This window comes from Lactuca saligna, chromosome 3 (assembly GCF_052625555.1).
Source record: "Lactuca saligna cultivar CGN05327 chromosome 3, ASM5262555v1, whole genome shotgun sequence".
Lineage (NCBI taxonomy): Eukaryota > Viridiplantae > Streptophyta > Magnoliopsida > Asterales > Asteraceae > Lactuca > Lactuca saligna.
In genome coordinates, this window is record NC_136419.1 from 49,092,945 (window position 1) to 49,114,099 (window position 21,155).

At 37.9% G+C, this 21,155-nt stretch overlaps 3 protein-coding genes across 3 annotated transcripts; 2 read left to right on the top strand and 1 right to left on the bottom strand.

The window, feature by feature from the left end:
• On the top strand, nucleotides 1–1,612 carry LOC145035468 (uncharacterized). The gene is made up of 4 exons (XM_078984009.1): nucleotides 1–490; nucleotides 571–745; nucleotides 851–1,012; nucleotides 1,435–1,612. Exons 1-4 carry the CDS (start codon nucleotides 1–3, stop codon nucleotides 1,610–1,612), a joined length of 1,005 nt encoding a protein of 334 aa, XP_078840135.1.
• A 10,366-nt stretch (nucleotides 1,613–11,978) lies between these two features.
• Nucleotides 11,979–13,315, top strand: LOC145036463 (uncharacterized). Its single transcript, XM_078984912.1, has one exon. The coding sequence runs from the start codon at nucleotides 12,066–12,068 to the stop codon at nucleotides 13,044–13,046; it is 981 nt and encodes a 326-aa protein (XP_078841038.1). The 5' UTR covers nucleotides 11,979–12,065; the 3' UTR covers nucleotides 13,047–13,315.
• A 3,962-nt stretch (nucleotides 13,316–17,277) lies between these two features.
• Nucleotides 17,278–20,776, bottom strand: LOC145036462 (putative protein S-acyltransferase 22). Its single transcript, XM_078984911.1, has 9 exons — nucleotides 20,418–20,776; nucleotides 19,543–19,656; nucleotides 19,147–19,452; nucleotides 18,842–18,910; nucleotides 18,704–18,775; nucleotides 18,470–18,598; nucleotides 18,300–18,380; nucleotides 17,979–18,161; nucleotides 17,278–17,907 (listed from the first exon to the last, which is right to left on the bottom strand). Exons 1-9 carry the CDS (start codon nucleotides 20,457–20,459, stop codon nucleotides 17,335–17,337), a joined length of 1,569 nt encoding a protein of 522 aa, XP_078841037.1. The 5' UTR covers nucleotides 20,460–20,776; the 3' UTR covers nucleotides 17,278–17,334.
• Between the last annotated feature and the right edge of the window lie 379 nt (nucleotides 20,777–21,155).

The window sequence follows — 21,155 nt, forward strand, 5'->3', positions numbered from 1 at the left end:
ATGAAGAATCATCTTGTTGGAACAAAAATTGATGCTTCTGTTTGCACGGTGGTTGATGAAGCTACAAAAGAACTTTTCAAAAAATTATTGAGGGATTTTGAGGAAAACAAGTCTAAGGCAATGGATGATGAATGTTTTGAAGTTAAGAGTGACGGGAACGGGGCTGTGAAATCTGTTTTCAATAAAGGAAAACAAAAAACAATGAATCAAACATTGAAGGATAGAGAGCCTATAACTCGAGCTTTATGTCAACTTATATACGGTGAAGTGTTGCCATTTAACTTGGTGAAGTCTCCATTGTGGAAAGAAGCATTGAGACTTGTATGGGAGTATGGGAAAGGATTGAAACTTCCTTCATATCATGAGGCGAGAGTAACATACCTAAAGAAAGAGGTAGAATGTGTTGAAAAAGGGTTGAATAAGTACAAGGAAAAGTGGAAGAAAACGGGGTGCACTCTTATGTCTGACGGTTGGACGGATGGAAACAAAGGTCTATCACAAATTTTCTTGTGAATACTCCAAGTGGCACGGTATTTGTGAAATCAATTGACACATCTTCGTTTGCTAAAGATGCAAATAAGTTATTTGAAATGCTTAATTCATTTGTTGAAGAAATTGGGGAGGAGAATGTGGTCCAAGTCGTCACCGATAGTGCTTTGGCTTATGTGTTAGTCGGTTCAAAGTTGGAGCAAGAGATACCTCGTTTATATTGGTCACCGTGTTCTGCCCATTTGATTGACTTGATGTTGCAAGACATCATAGGTTGAAAAACATTCAAAGACACCTTAGATAAAGCACGAAAAGTAACCGTTTATATTTATAGACATTGTGTTTTGTTATCCATATTTAGAAGGTTCATCGGTGGTCAAGAATTAACACGAGCTGGGGTAACACGATTTGCTACTTCTTTTCTTACATTGAAAAGATTTCAAGAGTTAAAACATCCAATTCGACAGTTGTTTGCTTCTAATGAATGGGCCGAATCCACCTTTGCTTCTAAAGATGAAGGGAAGTTAGTTGAAAGAATTATTTTGGCTGATGTCAACTTTTGGAAGGCTATAAAATATTGTTTGAGTTGTGTAGTTCCTATTTTTAAGGTATTGAGACTTATGGATGGTGATGTGAAACCAGCAATAGGATATATATATATATATATATATATATATATATATATATATATATATATATATATATATATATATATATATATGAAGCTATGGATCGGGCAAAAGAACAAATAAAAGTGAACTTCCATGGTGTCGAGTCAAGATATAAACCTATTTAGCACAAGATTGATCTTAGGTGGAATATGCAACTTCATAGGCCACTTCATGCCGCAGGATATTTTCTTAATCCTAGGTATATATTTTTATTATTTCACTAACATTTATTATATATGACTAAACACATACTTTCTTTTATTTTATAAACTAGTCTTCATTTCGAGGAGAACTTTAATGCTGATAAAGAAGTCCACTGTGGACTGTATGATCTCATTGAAAGGATGTATGATAGGCCAACAATGGTGACAATTCATGAACAACTTGTAAAGTTCAATGAGAGCATGGGGATGTTTGGGATATCCGTAGCCGTGTTAATGAGTATTAGATAATTATGTCATTTATTTAATGTATATTTGTATATTACAAATCCTACTTTATAGGATCTCTTTATTGTAATCTTTAATATAAATACAATATCATATCACATGATAGATGTGTGGTTAATTTAGCAATATTCTACATGGTATCAGCCTAACAATCACGCTACCCTCCTCTCGTTCTTTTCTTCTCTAAACCCTATTATTCTCCTGCAACCTGATAATGTCTACCTCCGCCGATAATACTTTTCCAATGAATACCATACTTCATATGATTCCCATCAAATTAAGCTCTACTAATTACCTACTGTGGAGAAATCAAATGCTTCCTTTACTCTCTTATCAGAAGCTCATGCCCCATATTGACGACACCTCTCTTCAACCTCCAGCGACCATTGAAGTTGACAGTAAATTTGTCCCAAATCCAGCGTATGCTCCTTGGGCCGATCTTGATCAAAAGACAGTTATTCTCCTCAACTCCTCTCTAACTGAAGAAGCAGTCGCTGAAGTTCTTGGTCTTCCTGATTCTCGATCTATCTGGCTCGCTTTGGAGGATGCCTACAACAACTCTTCTGTTGACAGAATCCACTCTCTTCGTGACAATCTTCGACAGATGCAAAAAGGTACCACTTCAGTATCTGATTATGGACGAAAGTTTAAAACTGTATGTGATCAATTGGCTGCAATCGGCCAACCTGTTGATGATATGGACAAGATCCACTGGTTTCTTTGTGGCCTTGGCTCTTCTTTTGAGACCTTCTCTATAGCCATTCAAACTTCCCGACCATCTCCATCTTTTTGAGATTTATTGTCCCAGATAGAAAATCACGAGATTTTCCTCCAAGCTATGCATGGTTTGGCTGCTCCTACTGTTGCGTTTATCTTAAGTCTCGTTCTAATAATAATAAGGGAAGGTCCTCCAACTATTCTCGTGGTGGATCTCGTGGTGGAGGAAGAGGACGTGGGGGCAGGCGTCCTCCTCATTGTCAACTGTGTCGTAAAAATGGGCATTATGCCTCCTCTTGTCCAAGTCTTCACACTTATGCAACCAACTCTACCATCCCATCAGATGCGAACCTGGCCCAGGCTTTTCATTCCCAGTGTCATGTGAACCAAGGTCATCCGGATTGGTATGTTGATTCGGGAGCAACTGCACATATGACTCCTTCCAAAAATAATGTCACTCCATCGGCTCCATATTCGGGTAACATGCACGTTGTTTTTGGTAATGGAAATAAACTTCCTGTTTCTCATATGGGTACTTCTATGGTTGCTAAAAATTTGTCATTACATGATGTCTTGATTATTCCTAGTTTAACCAAGAACCTGTTATCCATTAGTAAACTTACCATAGATCACCCAGTTGATGTCCTTTTTTCTCAACCTTACTTTCATATTCAGGACAGGAAAAGCAAGCAGGTGATAGCTCAAGGACGATGTGAAGATGGATTATACGTTCTTAGAGATGGTCCCATAGCATTGGTGGCGGTTTCCGGTGTTTCTAATAAAGCTTCTTTTGAACTATGGCATAGTCGTTTAGGACATCTTTCTTTTGACATTATTTCTAGTTTGCATAAACGGGGTTTTTTACATGTTACTTCTTTCTAAAAGTCAAAGATTATCATTTGAATTAAATCCTAAACGTTCATTGCATCCTTTAGATTTAATACATTGTAACTTATGGGGACCAGCTCCCGCTTTATCCAATAGCTATCGATATTATGTCATTTTTGTAGATGACCATTCACGGTTCACATGGTTCTATCCTTTGAAGGCAAAATCCGATTTCTATGTTGTTTTAACTACATGCATCAAGCTTGTGCAAACTCAGTTCTCCAGAAAAATTAAAGTATTTCAGAGTGATGGCGGTACTGAATTTTTTAATACTACAGTTCGTCAAATAATTGAAGAAAATGGTACTTTCCATCAGTTATCTTGTCCTTACACTCCCCAGCAAAATGGATGCGCGGAACGTAAGCACCGCCACATTGTTAAAACCGGTCTTGCTATGCTTTTCCATGCTCGTGTACCAGCTTCTTACTGGGTTGATGCTTTCAGTTTAGCGACATTTATTTTTAATCGTATGCCTACCAAAGTCCTTGACAATCGGTCTCCTTTTGAGTTACTTCACTCAAGATCTGCAAATTATGGTAATTTTCGCACTTTTGGCTGCCTTGTTTATCCATATATTCGAGATTATTCGAAGCACAAACTTGCTCCTCAAAGTATTCCGTGCATTTTTATTGGTTATCACTCCCAATATAAGGGTTACAAGTGTCTCGATCCAGCCACCTCTCGTATCTACATTACTCAACATGCACGCTTTAACGAGCTTGTTTACCCTTTTAGCACTTCTATCACAAATCAAGATTTGTCAAAGTTGGAATTATCTTCGTTTCTAGAAGATGGACCTGGTACTTCTACTTCATCATCGGATAAGTCCGATCACCCTTTTTCAATTTCACAACCTACGGAGTCCACTGGGATTTTCAAGCCCACTACCAGTAGTCCAACTTCTTGTCGACTATGTGTACCTGATCCATCTTTACCACAACAGCCATTTATACCTACCGGTACTACTCATGATAATCATGATCATCATGTTCATTCCAACAATGATATGCATGAATCTTCAGCTGGGGATCCAGTGAACAACCCCCACCCTTCCCCTACCAACGATCATCCTAACGATCCACCCGTCCCCTTAACTTCTACTCATCAGATGCAAACTTGCTCCAAGGACGGAATTTTTAAACCATGCCATATAGCAGATTTTTCCTCTCTTGAACATCATGCCTTACATGCAGCTCTCCTATCCTCCACTCAACCAAAAGGTTATAAATCTGCTGCAAAAGATCCTCGTTGGATGGCTGCTATGCATGAAGAAATGGAGGCGTTACGCACAAACAACACTTGGGTTCTCGTTCCTCATCCAACTAACTCCAATGTTATTGGATCTAAATGGGTTTATCGCACCAAATTCAACTCGGATGGCTCTATTGATCGTTTCAAGGCTCACCTTGTTGCTCAAGGTTTCAGTCAAATACATGGCCTTGATTACTCGCATACGTTCAGCCCTATTGTTAAAGCTTCAACCGTCTGCATAGTTCTTTCTCTTGTTGTCTTGCATCGATGGAAGCTGCATCAATTAGATGTAAAAAATGCGTTTCTCCATGGACATCTTACAGAAACACTCTACATGGAACAACCACCCGGCTTCGCTGATTCTAACTTTCCCGGCCACGTTTGCAAGCTCTCTAAGGCTCTTTATGGTTTGAAACAAGCACCATGTGCTTGGTTTCAACGCCTTAGTTCCTTTTTACTAGCAAATGGTTTTACTTGCAGTCGTGCAAACACATCCTTATTTGTATTTGTTCAAGATTCATGCATCATGTATCTCCTGGTGTATGTGGACGATCTCATTCTTACTGGTAATAAGGAGTCAGTCATTACTTCCTTTAGTACCCGGTTACATAATGAATTTGCTATCAAAGATCTTGGTGATCTTAGTTACTTCCTTGGCTTAGAAGTAAGCTATACTGACGATGGACTTTTTCTCAGTCAATCTAAATATGCCAAAGACGTCCTCACTCGTGCAAACTTACTTGAGTGTAAACCAGTCTCACCTCCTTTGACTACCCATGAAACCTTTACACCTGATGGGTCATCGTTTTCTGATCCAACACTATATCGCTCTCTTGTAAGTGCTCTTCAGTACTTAACCATTACTAGACCTGATCTCTCATATGTTGTCAATCAAGCAAGTCAATACCTTCATGCCCCTACCGATGCTCATTTTCAATCCGTCAAGCGGATACTCCGATATGTTAAAGGCACGATCTCGTATGGGCTTATTTTTCGTAAACCTCAAATAAACAACATTCTTGGTTACTCTAATGTTGATTGGGCACGTTGTCTTGAAACCCGTTGGTCTACATATGGTTATTCAATCTTCTTGGGTGGTAACTTAGTTTCATGGAGTGCCAAGAAACAACCAACTGTTTCTCGATCAAGTTGTGAATCGAAGTATCAGGCAATGGCAAATACGGCAGCTGAAATTGTTTGGATCACCCATCTACTTCGTGAGCTTCATGCGTTACCTTCTGATCGACCCACTCTTCTTTGTGACAACAAAAGTGAATTGTTTATGACACGGAACCCAGTTACTCACAAGCGTGCCAAACACATTGATCTTGACTACCACTTTATTAGAGAACTTGTTACTTCTGGCAAGCTCTATACCAAGTTCGTTTCAACCAAGCTTCAGGTGGTAGATATCTTCACCAAAAGTCTTCCGCGTGCTCAATTTGAACATTTTCGAGCAATGCTTTGTCTTGGTCCACCACCCATTCACTTGAGGGGGGTATTAGATAATTATGTCATTTATTTAATGTATATTTGTATATTATATATCCTACTTTATAGGATCTCTTTATTGTAATCTTTAATATAAATACAATATCATATCACACGATAGATGTGTGGTTAATTTATCAATATTCTATAATGAGGAAGAAAATGCAACTTGGTAACTTTTAGGAAAAATATAACCTAGTAAAATATATAATAATTACATTATTATTTATTACTCATTTTTTCTATTAAATTGTAGCTAAATGGTGGTCAAGTTATGGAGATGAGTGCCCGAAACTTCAACATCTTGCTATTCGTGTCTTGAGCCTCACATGTATTGTCACCGGATGTGAGAGAAACTGGAACACTTTTGACCATATACACTCCAAGAAGGGGAACCGTTTGGAGCAACAAAGGTTGAATGCATTGGTGTTTGTGAAATATAACATCAACCTTGATACACGACTTCAAAAGAGAAAATAAAGAGGGGAGACATATGATCCAATATGTTTGTCAAACATGGAGTCGGATGATGAATGGATTACTGAAAAGGAGGATGTATGTCTCCCCGAAGATATCTCATGGATGGATGTTCATGAATGTTTTAAAGAGGATGAAGGAACGAGTACTAATAAAAGGAAGAGAGGTAAATTCTACAAAGGGATGATTACATATTATAATATTAATAAGTATCAAGTTTAATAAATTCAAGCTTTACTAATTTGTAGGACCAAGGAACCTAAACAAACTGCCTAATGTTAAAGACAAAGGTAAAAGCCAACTTGTTGACTTAGATGATGAGGATGAGGAGGAGGGAGATGATACTGGTTTCCATGAGACAACGGTGGTTGAAGATGAAGATGATGATGACCACTTTATCCCTGAGGTTTAGTTTTATGATTTAAACACACCAAGTCTTTTTGTCATTTGCTTTGTTACTAAATCACTAGTTGTTTTTTGATACTTTATGACATGTATGACCCTAACTAGTGAATTTGTAACATATTAGTAAATGTGCTTAAATATTTGGCTTATATTTTGTTGACACATGGTGTCGACACCATCGTCATATTGCTGAAACTAGACTCTATCTCCTACACCACACAAAATTACTAATCTCCTTTTGGTCCCACGAATTTAAAACTGCAGTTCACCTATAAACCGACACCCTAAAAAAATCCTAAACTTCAAATCACCATACACCAAATTATACAACACTTCCCTAACTTACACAAAACTAAAACCATGTAGGTGTTTGTGATTTCCAAGTTTGGGCCCATATGTCTCTTCCAAACTACATCCTCGTTCAACCAAATGTATCTTTCTTGGATACTCTTCTTCCAAATCCGCATATAAGTGCTATTATCCCACCTCTCAATGCCTCTACCATTCATGTCATGTCGAATTCGATGAACATGTCTTCCTATACACATCAAAATTTGAATCCATCTCTACATTATCATCAACTGAATCATTCATGTCCACCATTTCGCCCACACCGCAACCCTATCGGCCTCTAACTATCACTACTCATAGCTCTCCATTTTCAAAAAATACACCTACACATCTCTCATAAATCAACCTACTACTCCATCCTCCTTATGAACCTTAGAACAATCCGTTGACCTTCTAGAAACATCTCCAGTCCGTTACCAACCACACCATCTACTCCATCCTCACCCACTTCCCCATCACCAATAAATGCACCCTCGACTACTAATTCTCAACAGTCTCCTTCCCCATCCAACACACGACCCCAAAGAACAAGCAAAGAAACCATATATATTTTAATCCAAATTTTATCAACACCACCACCCTTCATCCTCTACCACCTACACTTGAACCCATAACTCCAACTCAAGCTCTTAAAGATCCTTAATGGTGCATCGCCATGTACTCCTAGTTTAATGCCCTTCTCTAAAATCAAACTTGGGAACTTGTACCTCCTAACTCTCACACACCAATTGGTTGTAAATGGGTCTTTCAAATCAAACGTAATCCTAATGGCTCCATTCTAAAATACAAAGCTCGTCTTGTCGCCAAGGGTATTCTACAAAAATATAGGAAAATACTATTTTGATTACTTTCAATCTAGTTACAAAACTTGTGACCATTCACACCGTACTTTTCATTGCTCTCTCCAACAATTGGCCATTATGTCAACTTGATGTTAACAATGTCTTCCTTCATGAGGATGTTTTCATGGTCTAGCCACTTGGATATGTGAATCCTCAATTTCCTCATCATATCTCCAAAATTAAAAATGCTCTATATGGACCAAAACAAGCTCCAAGAGCTTGGTACATTGAACTCTCCACTTTCCTTCTTCAATTTGGATTTCGAAAATCCTTAGCTGATGTATCTCTCTTCATATATCAGTAACAACTTACAACCTATTATTTTATGGTTTATATCGATGATATTGTTCTCACAAGCAATGATTCCAATTTCCTTTATCACTTCACTCAGTCCTTGAGAACAATGAAACAACCCAAAAACACGACCCAAAAATTTTCGTTTTTCCATATAATCAAAACCATAATATAAGTATCATAACATAAACACATGCGATGTATCCCCAAAACATATAAAATATTGTGCGGAAAACTGTATCATACTACATCAACCCAAAACATCAAGAGACATCCCCAGGATAAAAGTTATGCTGCGGTGTGTGCGATGCTGTCACCCCGAACTCTTCCCTTTGCTTGCGGAAGTACCTGAAACCAAAACTGAAACTGTAAGCACGAAGCTTAGTGAGCTCCCCCAAACTACCACACACCATACAATAACATATAAACACATATTGGGCCTTGCCCACTGCATCGGGCCGAAGCCCGGAAACTGCATCGGACCGAAGTCCGGAACTGACTGGGACCTTGTCCCCTGCATCGGACCGAAGTCCGGAACTACTGCATCGGACCGAAGTCCGGAACTAACTGGGACCTTGTCCCCTGCATCGGACCGAAGTCCGGAACTTAACTGCATCGGACCGAAGTCCGGAACTGACTGGGTCCTTGTCCCCTGCATCGAACCGAAGTCCAGAACTAACTGCATCAGACCGAAGTCCGGAACTGTCTGACTGAACATGGCATGGCATAACACATCAACTAGCATAACACATATACGACATGCTACATCGGGCCGTGGCCCGGAACACATAGTACTTAACACATAAAACATAGCACACACAAATCCTGTTCGAACCACGGAGGCATCGAACATACCAACTACTGCATCGGACCTAAATCCGGAAACTACTGCTAACTGACCGGGCCGGCATTGTGGCCTTAGACCCGTTCCTACTGGAAGGAAACTCACCTCGTAAGCTGGCTGCTGAGCGTGTGGCTCGGAAAGCTAACGGCGGCTGCTCCTGAATCTCCTCGGCTACAAGTCCATAAACACACTCAATCAAATACTAAACACTGCGCTTGGGGTAAAATGACTCTTTTACCCTTGGTCAAAGTCAACTCTCTTTTGGGCTGACTCGCCGAGTTGGCCACCCAACTCGCCGAGTCCTACTCTCACTTTTCACTTCTACTCACTGCTACTTGTCGAGTCTGGCATCGACTCGACGAGTACCCTCTTGATCCAAGAACTCAGACAATCTTCATCCGACTCGCCGAGTCGTATGAACAGACTCGACGAGTTGTTCTTGATCCCAAGAAGATTGCATTGGACTCGCCGAGTTGCATGAACAAACTCGTCGAGTCCCTCCATCACTGAGTCCACTCTCAACTCGTTGAGTCCACTCTCTAACTCACCTCGTACACTCGACACTGATAAAACTGAAGGACTCGGGACTCGCGACCCGACTCGTCGAGTCATTCTTCCGACTCGCCGAGTCGCCGCCATGCAACTGATTTCTACTTGATTTTGTTTGAATCCAATGCATACAATTGATAGATCTGAGTCCAATAAGTTGTTTTACCACGTAAAGTTTCCAACTTTACGTGCACAACCTCATGAATAAGGGAAATAAGGCTAAAAGATGCATAAAATGGGTAGATCTATGGTTATCATGCGATATAACTCCAAAAAGACAGTAGATCTGGGCTCTACAACACCCCAACATTCAGATCTGTAGATATATCGACTTGATAAGACGTTCATGCAAGTGCAAGGCTTGGAACAAGCATCAACTAGCTCTTAGGAGAGCTCTAATGGAAGTTTAAAGCATATAACAAGATGGGACTCCGAAAATACCTCTATTAGCTCTGATTTGGCCTTGGATCTTTGCACTACAACACTTCTCCTTGCTTCTTCCTTCTTCTCCTTCTTCACACCTTCACAAACTGGCACCAAAACACATATAAGCTCTTCAATGGAGGTTTGGGGCTCTAACACTGTGTTCTCAGGGTGAGGGAGGCGAGAATGGGGGCTATAAGGTGGTATAAATAGTGGGCAACCCGGGGATTTTAGGGTTTCACCCAGACAGATGGACTCGCCGAGTCGGGGATATGGACTCGTCGAGTCCCCGACTCACGCGTGCCCTCAGACGCGACCCGACTCGGCGAGTCAGGCTAGAACTCGCCGAGTCCCTCTAGAAAACTCACTATAATTACCAATAATTCAACGTACCGGGAACGGGTCGTTACAAACAAGTTCTTTGTCAAAGATCTAGGGATGCTCCATCACTTTCTAGGTGTTAAAGTAATCTCTACTCCTACAAGTCTCTTCATGTTTCAACATCATCACATCCAATACATTCTCCATCAATTTCATATGGATGGTGCTAAAGATGTTATCATTCCTCTTAGTGCCACAGAACCATTGATCCTTAATGATCCATCTCCCTCGGTTGACACCACCCCTTACCACAAACGTATTCGGTATCTCTAATACCTTGCCTTAAATCGCCTGATATATCCTTTGCCATCAAAAACTCTCTTAATTCATGCATGCTCTTAGGCAAACTCATTGGCAAGCCTTGAAACAGGTCCTACGATACTTAAAAGGCATTATCCACCACAATCTCTTTCTCAACCGAAACTCAACTCTCACTTTCTAGCCTTTCTCTTACTCTTTGGCACCAATATTGTCTCCAGAAAATCCACACGACAAAACTCGGTCTCTCTTTCCTTTATCGAAGTTGAATATAAGGCCTTGGGCAATGCCTCTACTAAGCTCATGTGGATAAAAGCTCACTTAAAGAATTGGATGTTTCTAATAATCAGGTTCCATCCTTATTATATGATAAGACTGGCACTACATATTTGTGTGATGATCCAGTTTACCACTCACGTATGAAGCACGTTGCCCTGGACTATTATTTTGTATGAGAACAAATCTTAGGTGGGCTTCTTCGTGTTTGTCATATCAACTCTCATGACCAACTTGTTGATATGCTCACTAACCCATTGTCGAAATCTCCATTTATTCGGAATCGATCCAAGATTGGTGTATCCACCATCTTGCGGGGACGTATAAGGGACACATATATCACCAGCTCCACGCAGTCACTACATAAAGAAAATATATATAGACTTATATTGTACACAATATCTTTACCTGTTATAGTTCCTTAATCACTATGTCAATTCCTCATGTAATCTCTCCATTACCTTGTTGTACTTCGCTTATAAATAGCTTTCACAGAAGATGTAATAGTATATTCTCAAAATCAACAATCTCTACATTTGTAGGTTGCACCCAAAAATTCCAAAATAATATAAAAGCTCTAATTCTCTAAAATTTCCGAGAATTTCAATTCCAAAAAAGTATTTTAACCGATTAAAATATATTAATATTAATCTATTATCCAGAAATTATTAATTGGTTAAAATATTTAAACTAATCATTGATATATTTTTAAAACTGATATTACATTTACAAAGGTGATATAATAAAATTAAAAGACTATCCAAGGTTTTAGTCGAAAACTTTCTCTATGGAGTATGGAGTATGGACAGTGACACTCATACGAACAAAGTATGACGTGGCCTTTATCCTTCCACGTGGGCATCCCATACTGACACCCTGACTATATTAATGCCAAATCGACTCAAACCCCCCATTCCCCTGGGGTTCCTTGATTCTTCAATCAAAAATCTGTCTTCACTCTTCCCCATTGTGCAAAGCAATACCACCGTATCGCCGTCGTACTACCACCATGTCCACTGCACCTGCGCATACACTGAACCTTTGCGGCGTTCTATCGGAGGCAAAGAGAATCGTTAATGCACACTCCCGTCACTTTCTCGCCTTATCCGTCATCTTCCTCCTCCCCCTCTCTTTCTCACTCATCATTTTCCCTACTCTCCAGCTCTCACTCACTCGATCCTACGTCGTTTCTACAAAGTTTTTCGTAGTGGATCCGCCGGATCTTCGTCAAAACCTGACAATTCATCTCCTCTATTCAGTTTTTGTCTACATCTTCTTCCTCGGTGCCATAGCCACAATTACCTACAGCACCTACCATGGCTTCTATGGAAGACCAGTCAAGTTTTTCCCCGCCATGAAATCCCTAATCTTCTCCTTCTTCCCACTCGTGTCGACCGCAATCGCTGCTCAGCTCATCCTATCCCTCATCTCGCTTACGTTCCTCCTGTTATTTTTGGTAATCATCAAGATTGGGGAAAACCTAGGGTTTGTAATTGAATACGACTCGAATTACTTTATCGCGTCATTCGCGTTGATGAGTGCAGCGCTAGCTTTTTTCCTAATCTATTTCCAAGTGAACTGGTCACTAGCTTGTGTGGTGGTTGTGGCGGAATCAAAATGGGGGTTTGAACCACTGTGGCGGAGTTCTTACTTAGTGAAAGGGATGAGATCTGTTTCGTTATCTTTGCTGTTGTTGTTCGGGATTCTGATTGGGTTTTGGGTGTGGATGAATTCGAATGATGTGATGCATTTCGATGCTGTTGATGGATGGAAGAGCTGGCCTTTTGGATTGCAGGTGGTTATTGGTACTAGTCTCTTGACTGTGTTATTGCTTCAGAATACAGCAGCCACTACTGTGCTGTATATGTACTGTAAGGCTTTACATGGTGAATTGGCCATTGAAATTGTTGAAGAGTTTGCTCGTGAGTATGTCAGCTTGCCTTTTGATGATGAAAAGGTCCCTCATGTTGTTGCCGTTGTCCCAGCTTGATGAATGATGATCGAGGTTAGTGGATTCTACTCCACAAATTAGGTTCTTGCTTTTATCAACTTACCTGTGGTTAACTGTTGTTAACCTTGTATTAGTAATATATATCTAGAATATCGGTTCTCTAAGTACCTTCTAATGTCTGAAATGAATATACAACTTTGGGATAACAACTGTGTTGAAATGTGTTGTCCCTTGATGGATGTATGCATTGTATCGTAGCTTTTGTAGCTTTATGTGTTGTATATAATATGACTATAATTTGCTGTTCTTGTTGTTACTTGCATTTTTTTGTGATTGTTACGAGGTTCGGACCATTAAAATCAAGAAATTTATGTCATTTAAACCATTGATTGTGTAAAGAATAAAAAGGTAACTCGTTTATAAGACATTCCCACCAAATCCGTTATTCCCACCACATACAGTACCATATATGTGGTGGGTACCACATCAGCATCACATTCTTCTAGTATGAGATACTTACCACTAACACACAACTCCATCTTATTTTTTTATTTAAATTTAATTCAAAAATACATTACAATCATTTTTTTAATACTAGTTTTTCCATTAATTTAAAATATCAAATTACATTAAATAAAAACTACATTAATTGAAATAAAAATAAATAAAAATAAAAATTACATTAGTTAAAATAAAAAAAAAATTAAAAAAAAAAAACTAAAAATTCCAACCATAAATAAATAAACTACCCCCTATGCCTACGTCGGGCTCGAATCAACTCTTTCTTCGCTTGGAAAAGTTTCAAATCTTCGCCCTCGAGGCCGTCCGCTTTCATTTTCAAAATTTTCATATTGGTTTTTGTTTAGAGCGTCTCTTGTGCCTCTTAAAATGATGATTGTGCTTCGATCATTTTTTGTTCCATCCGAGTCATCACCTCGGCCTTCGTTTCTTGAAGTTGCATATATAGATCAAATTTATCGCCAAACATATCCATCACACTAGAATTTGAAGATGTTGAAGCCGTTTTTTTTGCTTTATTTCTTCCAACGGGCAGACGAAGAGGTTGATTGTTTTCAAGATCTAGCGGATCGTCGTTGATATCGATGTGTGTTCGGCCGTTCGATTGTTGGGAAGTTGCATCGGGGTTTCTCGAACGCTTTGAACCGGAAGATTGTGAAGTGCCTTCCGTTTGCTCTTTCCATTTTGGGGCGCCTTTCAATTTTAGCCACGGTTTCATATACGGAAAAGCTTTGCGTGTTGGCGTTGTTTTTTCAAATTATTCCATGACCGCCTTGAAAACATCAAAATCGTTTGAACCACTTTTGCATATGTTTAGGAGATTGTTGTAGATTCCTCCAAACTCGGTGCATTTTAGTCGAATATCTCGCCATTTCGAAGTAATTTGATCGGCGTTTCGAGTTTCACTTTCCATTAACTCGTAGAAAATAGCTCGGACTTTTTCCCAAAAACATCCTTAAGGCTGACTATCGCCTACAATTGGATCTTGGGAAGCCGCCACCCATGCCTCCGCTAACTTTTCTTCTTCTTCTATTGACCATGGAACCCTTTCTTGGGCGATAGTGGGTCGGGTCGGTTTTTAACCATTTTTTTGGTTGAGGTGGTGGCGAAGGTTGTGTTTCCGCAACAAAATCCGGCGAAAGTGGTGGTTGTGAGTTTGGTGGTTGTGAAATTGGTGGTTGTTGTTGTGACGATTGTTGTTGGAGTTGTTGTAGTTGTTGAAATTGTTGAAATTGTTGGTATTGTTGTGACATTTGTTGTTGGAAAGATGGAAAAGGTTGATAGTGATGTTGGAAAAGTGGTGTTTGTTGGATAGGGGAACCGGTTTGAAGTAGATTGAGAAAACCGCCTTGAGGTGACTCCATAGTTGGGAATTGTCGAGGTGTTGTATCTAACGCAAAAGCGTTATCGGGTTTGCGATTTCTGTAGTTTGGAGGGGTATTTTGGTTGATCCATGATTTTTGGTTGTGAAGATGTAGTGTGTAGTTTGTGTATAGAAAAAGAAAAGAATAGTGTAAAAAATAAGGAGTAAAAATGTGGTATTTATAGGTAAATAAATTGTTTATTTATTTATATATTTTTTACAAAACTAGCCGTCCAACGGCTAGATAACGGTCAATTTATGCATCTTGAATCCCATTGGCCGTGCGAGTTCGTTGTCCCGATCACAACCCACCACGAAAACGAGCCACCACGAGACAACGGGGTGGTGTGCACGCCCGTTGTTCGTGGCCAGCTCGACCACGAAGCTCCTTGTCGAAGGTATATCGTTTGGCCTAAAGATGTTGTGGCACGTGACGTGGCATTTTGTTGGCAAACTTGTCCGAGTGTCGCTGACATGGCCTCCAAATGGTTTATTCTATTTTGCGGGTTTTATCCCACAATCTCGATATCTCACCCCAACAAATTTAAAAGTTTTTGTCTCTGTGTTCTTGAAGCATAATGAAGCAAAAGGACAATGAAAATGAAGATTGAAGCACCATGTTCGTCAACTTGACTTTGATTTATCATCCATCTCCTGCAACCACCACCACACTCAGTTGACACGGTCATCAACTCTAAATATAAAGTCGAATATAGTTCATTATTTATTTATTTATTTCAATTTAAGAAAATTAAAAATAAGAAATATATCCATGTTGTATCAATTTGGACCTACCCACTCCCAACATCTCAGGTGAAACCCATAAATAATGGGTATACACTCTTTAACATGCCATTTGCTAGTTTAGGGATTTAAACAGAAAAAGAAACTAATACCAAATAAGACTGAAAAGGTTGTTTGGTAGCCTTTTAATTTTTTAATTAAGAGGCAGATTCATAATGTTTAAAAGCCTCTTAAGTTTTGTCTCTCTTCAGTTTTAATTGTTCAGCAGACTTTTAACGTTTAAGAGAATGAGTAGTATTTGAATAAGATAAGATGACGTACTCTAAGAATATCTTAATTTTTCAGCAAATAATTTTCCTTCTTCTCTTTCTATTTCAAACGAACTCTTCATTTTTCCCTCATTGTCTTTCCGACCTCTTAAAAATTCAGAACAATTTAAAAATTCACATCATGCTAAACAACCTCTAAAATTTATAGTTTGTTGGGCAACCGGCACAATAATCCTATATGTTGTATTATACACTAACAATATGCTTATTTTTTTTATCTATAATGGTAAGGAACTCTGTATTTTTTATGAATAATAACATGTGACCTAAAACTTGTAAAATGTATGTTGTTTTTCGTTTATGTATTATCTTATTCGTAATATTTTAATAGCAACATACTTGTAATTCTTATCCACAATAACAACATACTTGCAATAACTTGCCAATCATAGCAAATGTGTCTTTTTTACCAATAACAGCATCATACAACATAAAACTTGTAAGTATTTTGTAAGTTCAAGAATATATTTCACTATTTACCAGTAAGAAAAAGTAAGTGCACCTATTAGACAGCGTTTGGCACTGGAACAAGATAGAACTAGATAAAATTGGACTATACTAAACTGGGACAGAACAAAATTATTTATAAAACGTTTGGTACGACAAGGACAATGAAATAACAAGATGGTACAATTACCAAATTGCCCTCCGTATTATTAAAATATGTACACCTTTTTTAAGCATATACTAATCATAAATCATATCATCCGTAATATATTAATATATATAATAATTATAAAGAACCCAAATACACAGTGGATTTGATGGATTCATTTGCCACTTTATTATGTTGGTACTTTCTTCATGTTCATATGCATATATATAAAAAATAAATAAATAAAAAACTGTCAGATATAATCCTGGATTTTCACTATTTTCTTCTTGATATATGAAATTTAAACCCAAAGGAAAAAAAAAAAAAAAAAAAAAAAAAAGGAAGCTCTACCAAGTGCACATCGGAGAAGGGTGGGGCTCACCAGAGTACCGTCAAGGAAGGTGATTCGGGACAGTGGAGAAGCGAGTCTCATGGGTATTTTTGTCATTTTATATTTTTTTAGCAAAAATTAGATGAAAGCTTATAAAACATGTAACTACTTGGTAGAGCACCTGGTAGTCTGGTAGACATGGCATTGATTTCTATAAAAGGTAATTAATTATAAAAACAAATTATTGAACGAGTTGAACTAGCTTTTGAATTATGAATTTTTTGTTATACTAAAACTAGAAGCTCCACATTTTCATTTTTTTTTTTCGGCCCAACAGTTCTGATTCTTTACCCGCTTACACAAACATGGCCATGCGTTCAAGAATCTGATTTTTCCTTGCGATAGTTTAACTTTTTCCACGATTCAAAAAAGAAAATTTTCAAAATTCAAATCTTTCTTTCAAATTTGGATGGAACCCTATCACTATCTTCCCCACCAGATGCATCATACCCATCACTCATGGATCTCATGAGTGCCAGAATCCCCTGGTTTTCAACCACACCAGACAACCCTACTCCTACATCATTATCTCCTCCTCTTCCCATAAACGACTGAATATCAGGCGACTCCATATCCAAACTACTATTATCAGGAGATGACATTGACATGGCTCTGTACACACTACGAGCTTCAAGCTGCAAAGGCACCAAATTTCCCGAACTACTCTCCTCTCTCACTCTATCGATCCCAAATTTTCTAGAACCTTCCCTATTGCTTCTTCCGAAGCTTCTGTCCCTTTCTCTTTCGATTCTGTTTGACTTTGACACCGGCTGCAAAATCTTTGACTTTTTTCGTGCCTCTGCAGCCGCTTTTGACACGTCATCACCATTCAAACGGGCCAAGGTCCATGGGCTGATTTTCACGCTTGTCGGGTTCTTTTTCTTGATCGGATCTCGATCTTCTATCGTTTTTTTACCTAACGAGCTCACTGAACTGGTTTCTGGTGGAACTACATCGTACTACAAAATCAAAACAAAATCCCATAAATATTTTCTCAATTAATTATGATATTTGATTAATTAACACATACCTGATCTTCAACAAAGAGTCGTGGAGGCGTACACCACGCTCCTTGCCGGAAAGTGTTGAAGGAGCTGACGCTGCTTAATCCGGTGATTGAGGTAGCCGGTGACATTTGTGGGCTTTGTGGGCCCCCATATCCTTGATTCTCTTGTTCCCTTAATGCTATGATATAATCGTATGTGCTAATTCCCTATCATCACAAACATATCCTTAATCCACAAATCACATCTAAAAGGTCTAAACTTTTTTACATTTATAAAATACCCAAATTACAATTAAAAAAAAGCTTATATATTTTGAGATGAATGTGAAAGAAGAATAACCTCACCTTCTTTATGAGAAGAATGTGAAAGAAGAAAAGCTGAATGAGTGGCAATGTTGCGATCATTGCCAAAATAGTACATATCACCTGTCAAGAATTAGACTAGAAATTTTTTAGTCAAACTATAAAACATGAAGCCAACTTTTATAAAAATTGGGAAGAATTAGAAAACTGACCACAACTGAAACATAAGGGGCTAAAGTGAAACTGCTTCCTAATTTGGATGCTATTTCTCCATCAAATCTTTTGTGATCGAGGATACAATTTATCAAAACAACGATTCCAGTTGACCATTGAAGTATAAGCTTCAATTCTCAAAGCCCAATTAAAAACCTGTGTTAGATAGATGTGGTAAAACTAAAATATGACTTGAAAGTCAACAATGTCAAAAAATGAAGGTTTGACTTTACCAGAAGAAGAGCAGAGACCATAAGAGCAAAGAATCTTGCGTAGTTCTTTTTGCCAATACAGTTATTAAGCCACTAAAAAAAAAGTCGTTAGATTTTGTTTTTAAACAAAAGGGAATGTGTTCAAATCTTTGTATATACCCTGCAATGGTGGTCAAATCGGTCAACACATTTATCACACACTCTACAGTGCTTGCTATACTTGAAAACCTGCAAGAAAAATAAACCATTTCAGAATTGCTGACTTTGACTTTCTTGGTCAAATTATTTATTCTGAAATCCAAAATTCTTAGGAATTTTGTTACGAAATTTCATCATCCTGTTCATGGAGTAAACTACATATCATGAAGTACAGTGTACTTGTTCGATCTATGTCAAATTTTGGAAAAATCATATTGAATTTGAACTTTGAAAACTTGTTAGTTTGACTTTTAAAGTCAACGCACCTCAACTTCACAGAGACTGCAGTAGAACATGCCATCGTCACTTGTTTGATGTTCAGAAGACTCTTGGTGTTGATGACACATGGCAGCACAAGGAATGAGAGCCAAAAGAGGCATAAAACAAGAAGGTGATGACGTGGCTTTTTCAGTTTCAGATTTATAATCTTTTCTATCTTCTATTATCGATCCTTCTTTTTTAACACCTGTTTTGTTGTTTGTTGTTTTACAATATTTTCTTGATTTGAAAACTCCTGTATCTGCTGGATCAGCACCAGCGCACCAAATATACAGGCCAAATGCAGATATAATCTGGTAAGATTAAGAATTGGAAAATTCTTGAAAATGGTTATGGAAATAAATATATGAAAAAATTGAGAAATGGAGATAAAAAGAGCTTACTAGAGGACTGTAGATTCCCATTACAATATATTGATACATCTTTTTTCCCACAAAAGGGGCGAAGAACACATAGAAAGCGAATCCCAATGCTATAAACACAGAAACAGCAGCCACCTGCACAAATCGATGCAAAATTAAACACCTTTTAGCAAAATTTTCAAAAACAACGAACGAATTCAACTCCCGTAAGTTTAATTTTCTCAAAAGGTGAAGAAATTGTTGACAGGTCAAACACCCAGAAGTTGTTGTTTTCAGAAACCCTAAAAAAAATTCCATTTCGATGTGGATGTGGATGCTAGAGGAGAAACTTTTTGTGAAATTAAGCTCCCGAAAGGTAATAATTCAAAATCTTCAGGAAATTCGATAACGACACAGGTAGTAGATGAAAAGTTAAAACATTGTTGTTAATTTTGGAAGAAAAAAAAAAAACAGAGAAATTTTAACAATTATATAAGAAAACTGTGGTGAAAATCAAACACCCTGAAGCTAAAAAGTTTTTAAAAACCTTGTGACAAATTTAAATATGAAATGGTAGCAGATGAACACATTCTTGTGAAATAAAAAAAATCCAAATACCAAATTTCGAAAACCCCAGAAAATTTCAACAATGATGTGCACTATATGCAATAACTGCTGTCAAAACCAAACACCCAGGAGCTAAAAAAACGTAAGAATTTCAGCAATGCCATAGCTAGGATGTTAAAATATTGCTGTGAAACAAAGCACTCAGAAGCTAAATCTTCATAAACCCTAAAATAATGGCAGATATAAGAGATGTAAAACATTGCTGCGAAATCAAGCAACAAAAATCGAAATTTTCATTAACCTTATTACAAAAAACTTCAACAATGGCATCTGGATAAGATGAAACGCACCTGAAGAGGATGATACGGAAGTTGCCAACCATGTTTCCTCATCTTTGTAGCAAGAAGGGTTTTGAACTGTTGATGGGGTGAACGAGAAATCTGCTAAAAATCACTTCCCCTCATTCCATTACTCAAAATGGGGTTTTTGAATCTCATGACCTCAAAAATATGAAGGAAAAAAAAAATCAAGAAATATTGGATTTTGAGAAGCGGGGTATTCTTGGAAAGATGGAAATTCCGCTGCAAATCTTTGTCTATTTTGGCCCAATTGTAGTGAGAGAGTAGATGGAGGTTTTCTTGAGTTTTGGGGAAGAGGGGAGGGAGGGGTTCAAGGAACAGTAGTAAGGACTGTCAACCTTTTACACAATTACACTTCATTCCGACCAAAAAAGGAAAAATCCTCCAGACAAAGAAAAGTAAAAGGTAAAATTGTAATTTATTACCTTTATTGTATTGTATTCTATGGTTTAATTACTAAAAATTAATAACTTTAATAATTGTTCATGAGTTTTTTTTATTTTGTTTTTAAATGATATTTTATATATTTAATTATGATAGCCATATATTTTTTTATTAAAAAAAACTATATATAAAGCAGAAAAGCTTACACATAGTTTCCAAGTTTTGGTAAAAAAAAAAAAAGGAATCAAAACGTGAAAAGAAATAAATATATGGAAAAGTAAGGAAACTGTATATTAGTGTTAAGTATTTTTTTTTTCTTTGTAAATATTACACGGGATTGAATAA

Bases quoted from the DNA above. Each gene is read 5' to 3' on its own strand.
- LOC145035468 (XM_078984009.1), top strand. From the start codon at position 1: ATGAAGAATCATCTTGTTGGAACAAAAATTGATGCTTCTGTTTGCACG. The intron at 491-570 runs GTCTATCACAAA...CGTTTGCTAAAG, and splicing joins TTGGACGGATGGAAACAAAG to ATGCAAATAAGTTATTTGAA. The intron at 1,013-1,434 runs GTTAGTTGAAAG...TTTATAAACTAG, and splicing joins GCTTCTAAAGATGAAGGGAA to TCTTCATTTCGAGGAGAACT.
- LOC145036463 (XM_078984912.1), top strand. From the start codon at position 12,066: ATGTCCACTGCACCTGCGCATACACTGAACCTTTGCGGCGTTCTATCG.
- LOC145036462 (XM_078984911.1), bottom strand. From the start codon at position 20,459: ATGAGGAAACATGGTTGGCAACTTCCGTATCATCCTCTTCAG. The intron at 18,911-19,146 runs GTGCGTTGACTT...TTTTTCTTGCAG, and splicing joins GCAGTCTCTGTGAAGTTGAG to GTTTTCAAGTATAGCAAGCA. The intron at 17,908-17,978 runs GTATGTGTTAAT...TTGATTTTGTAG, and splicing joins GACTCTTTGTTGAAGATCAG to TACGATGTAGTTCCACCAGA.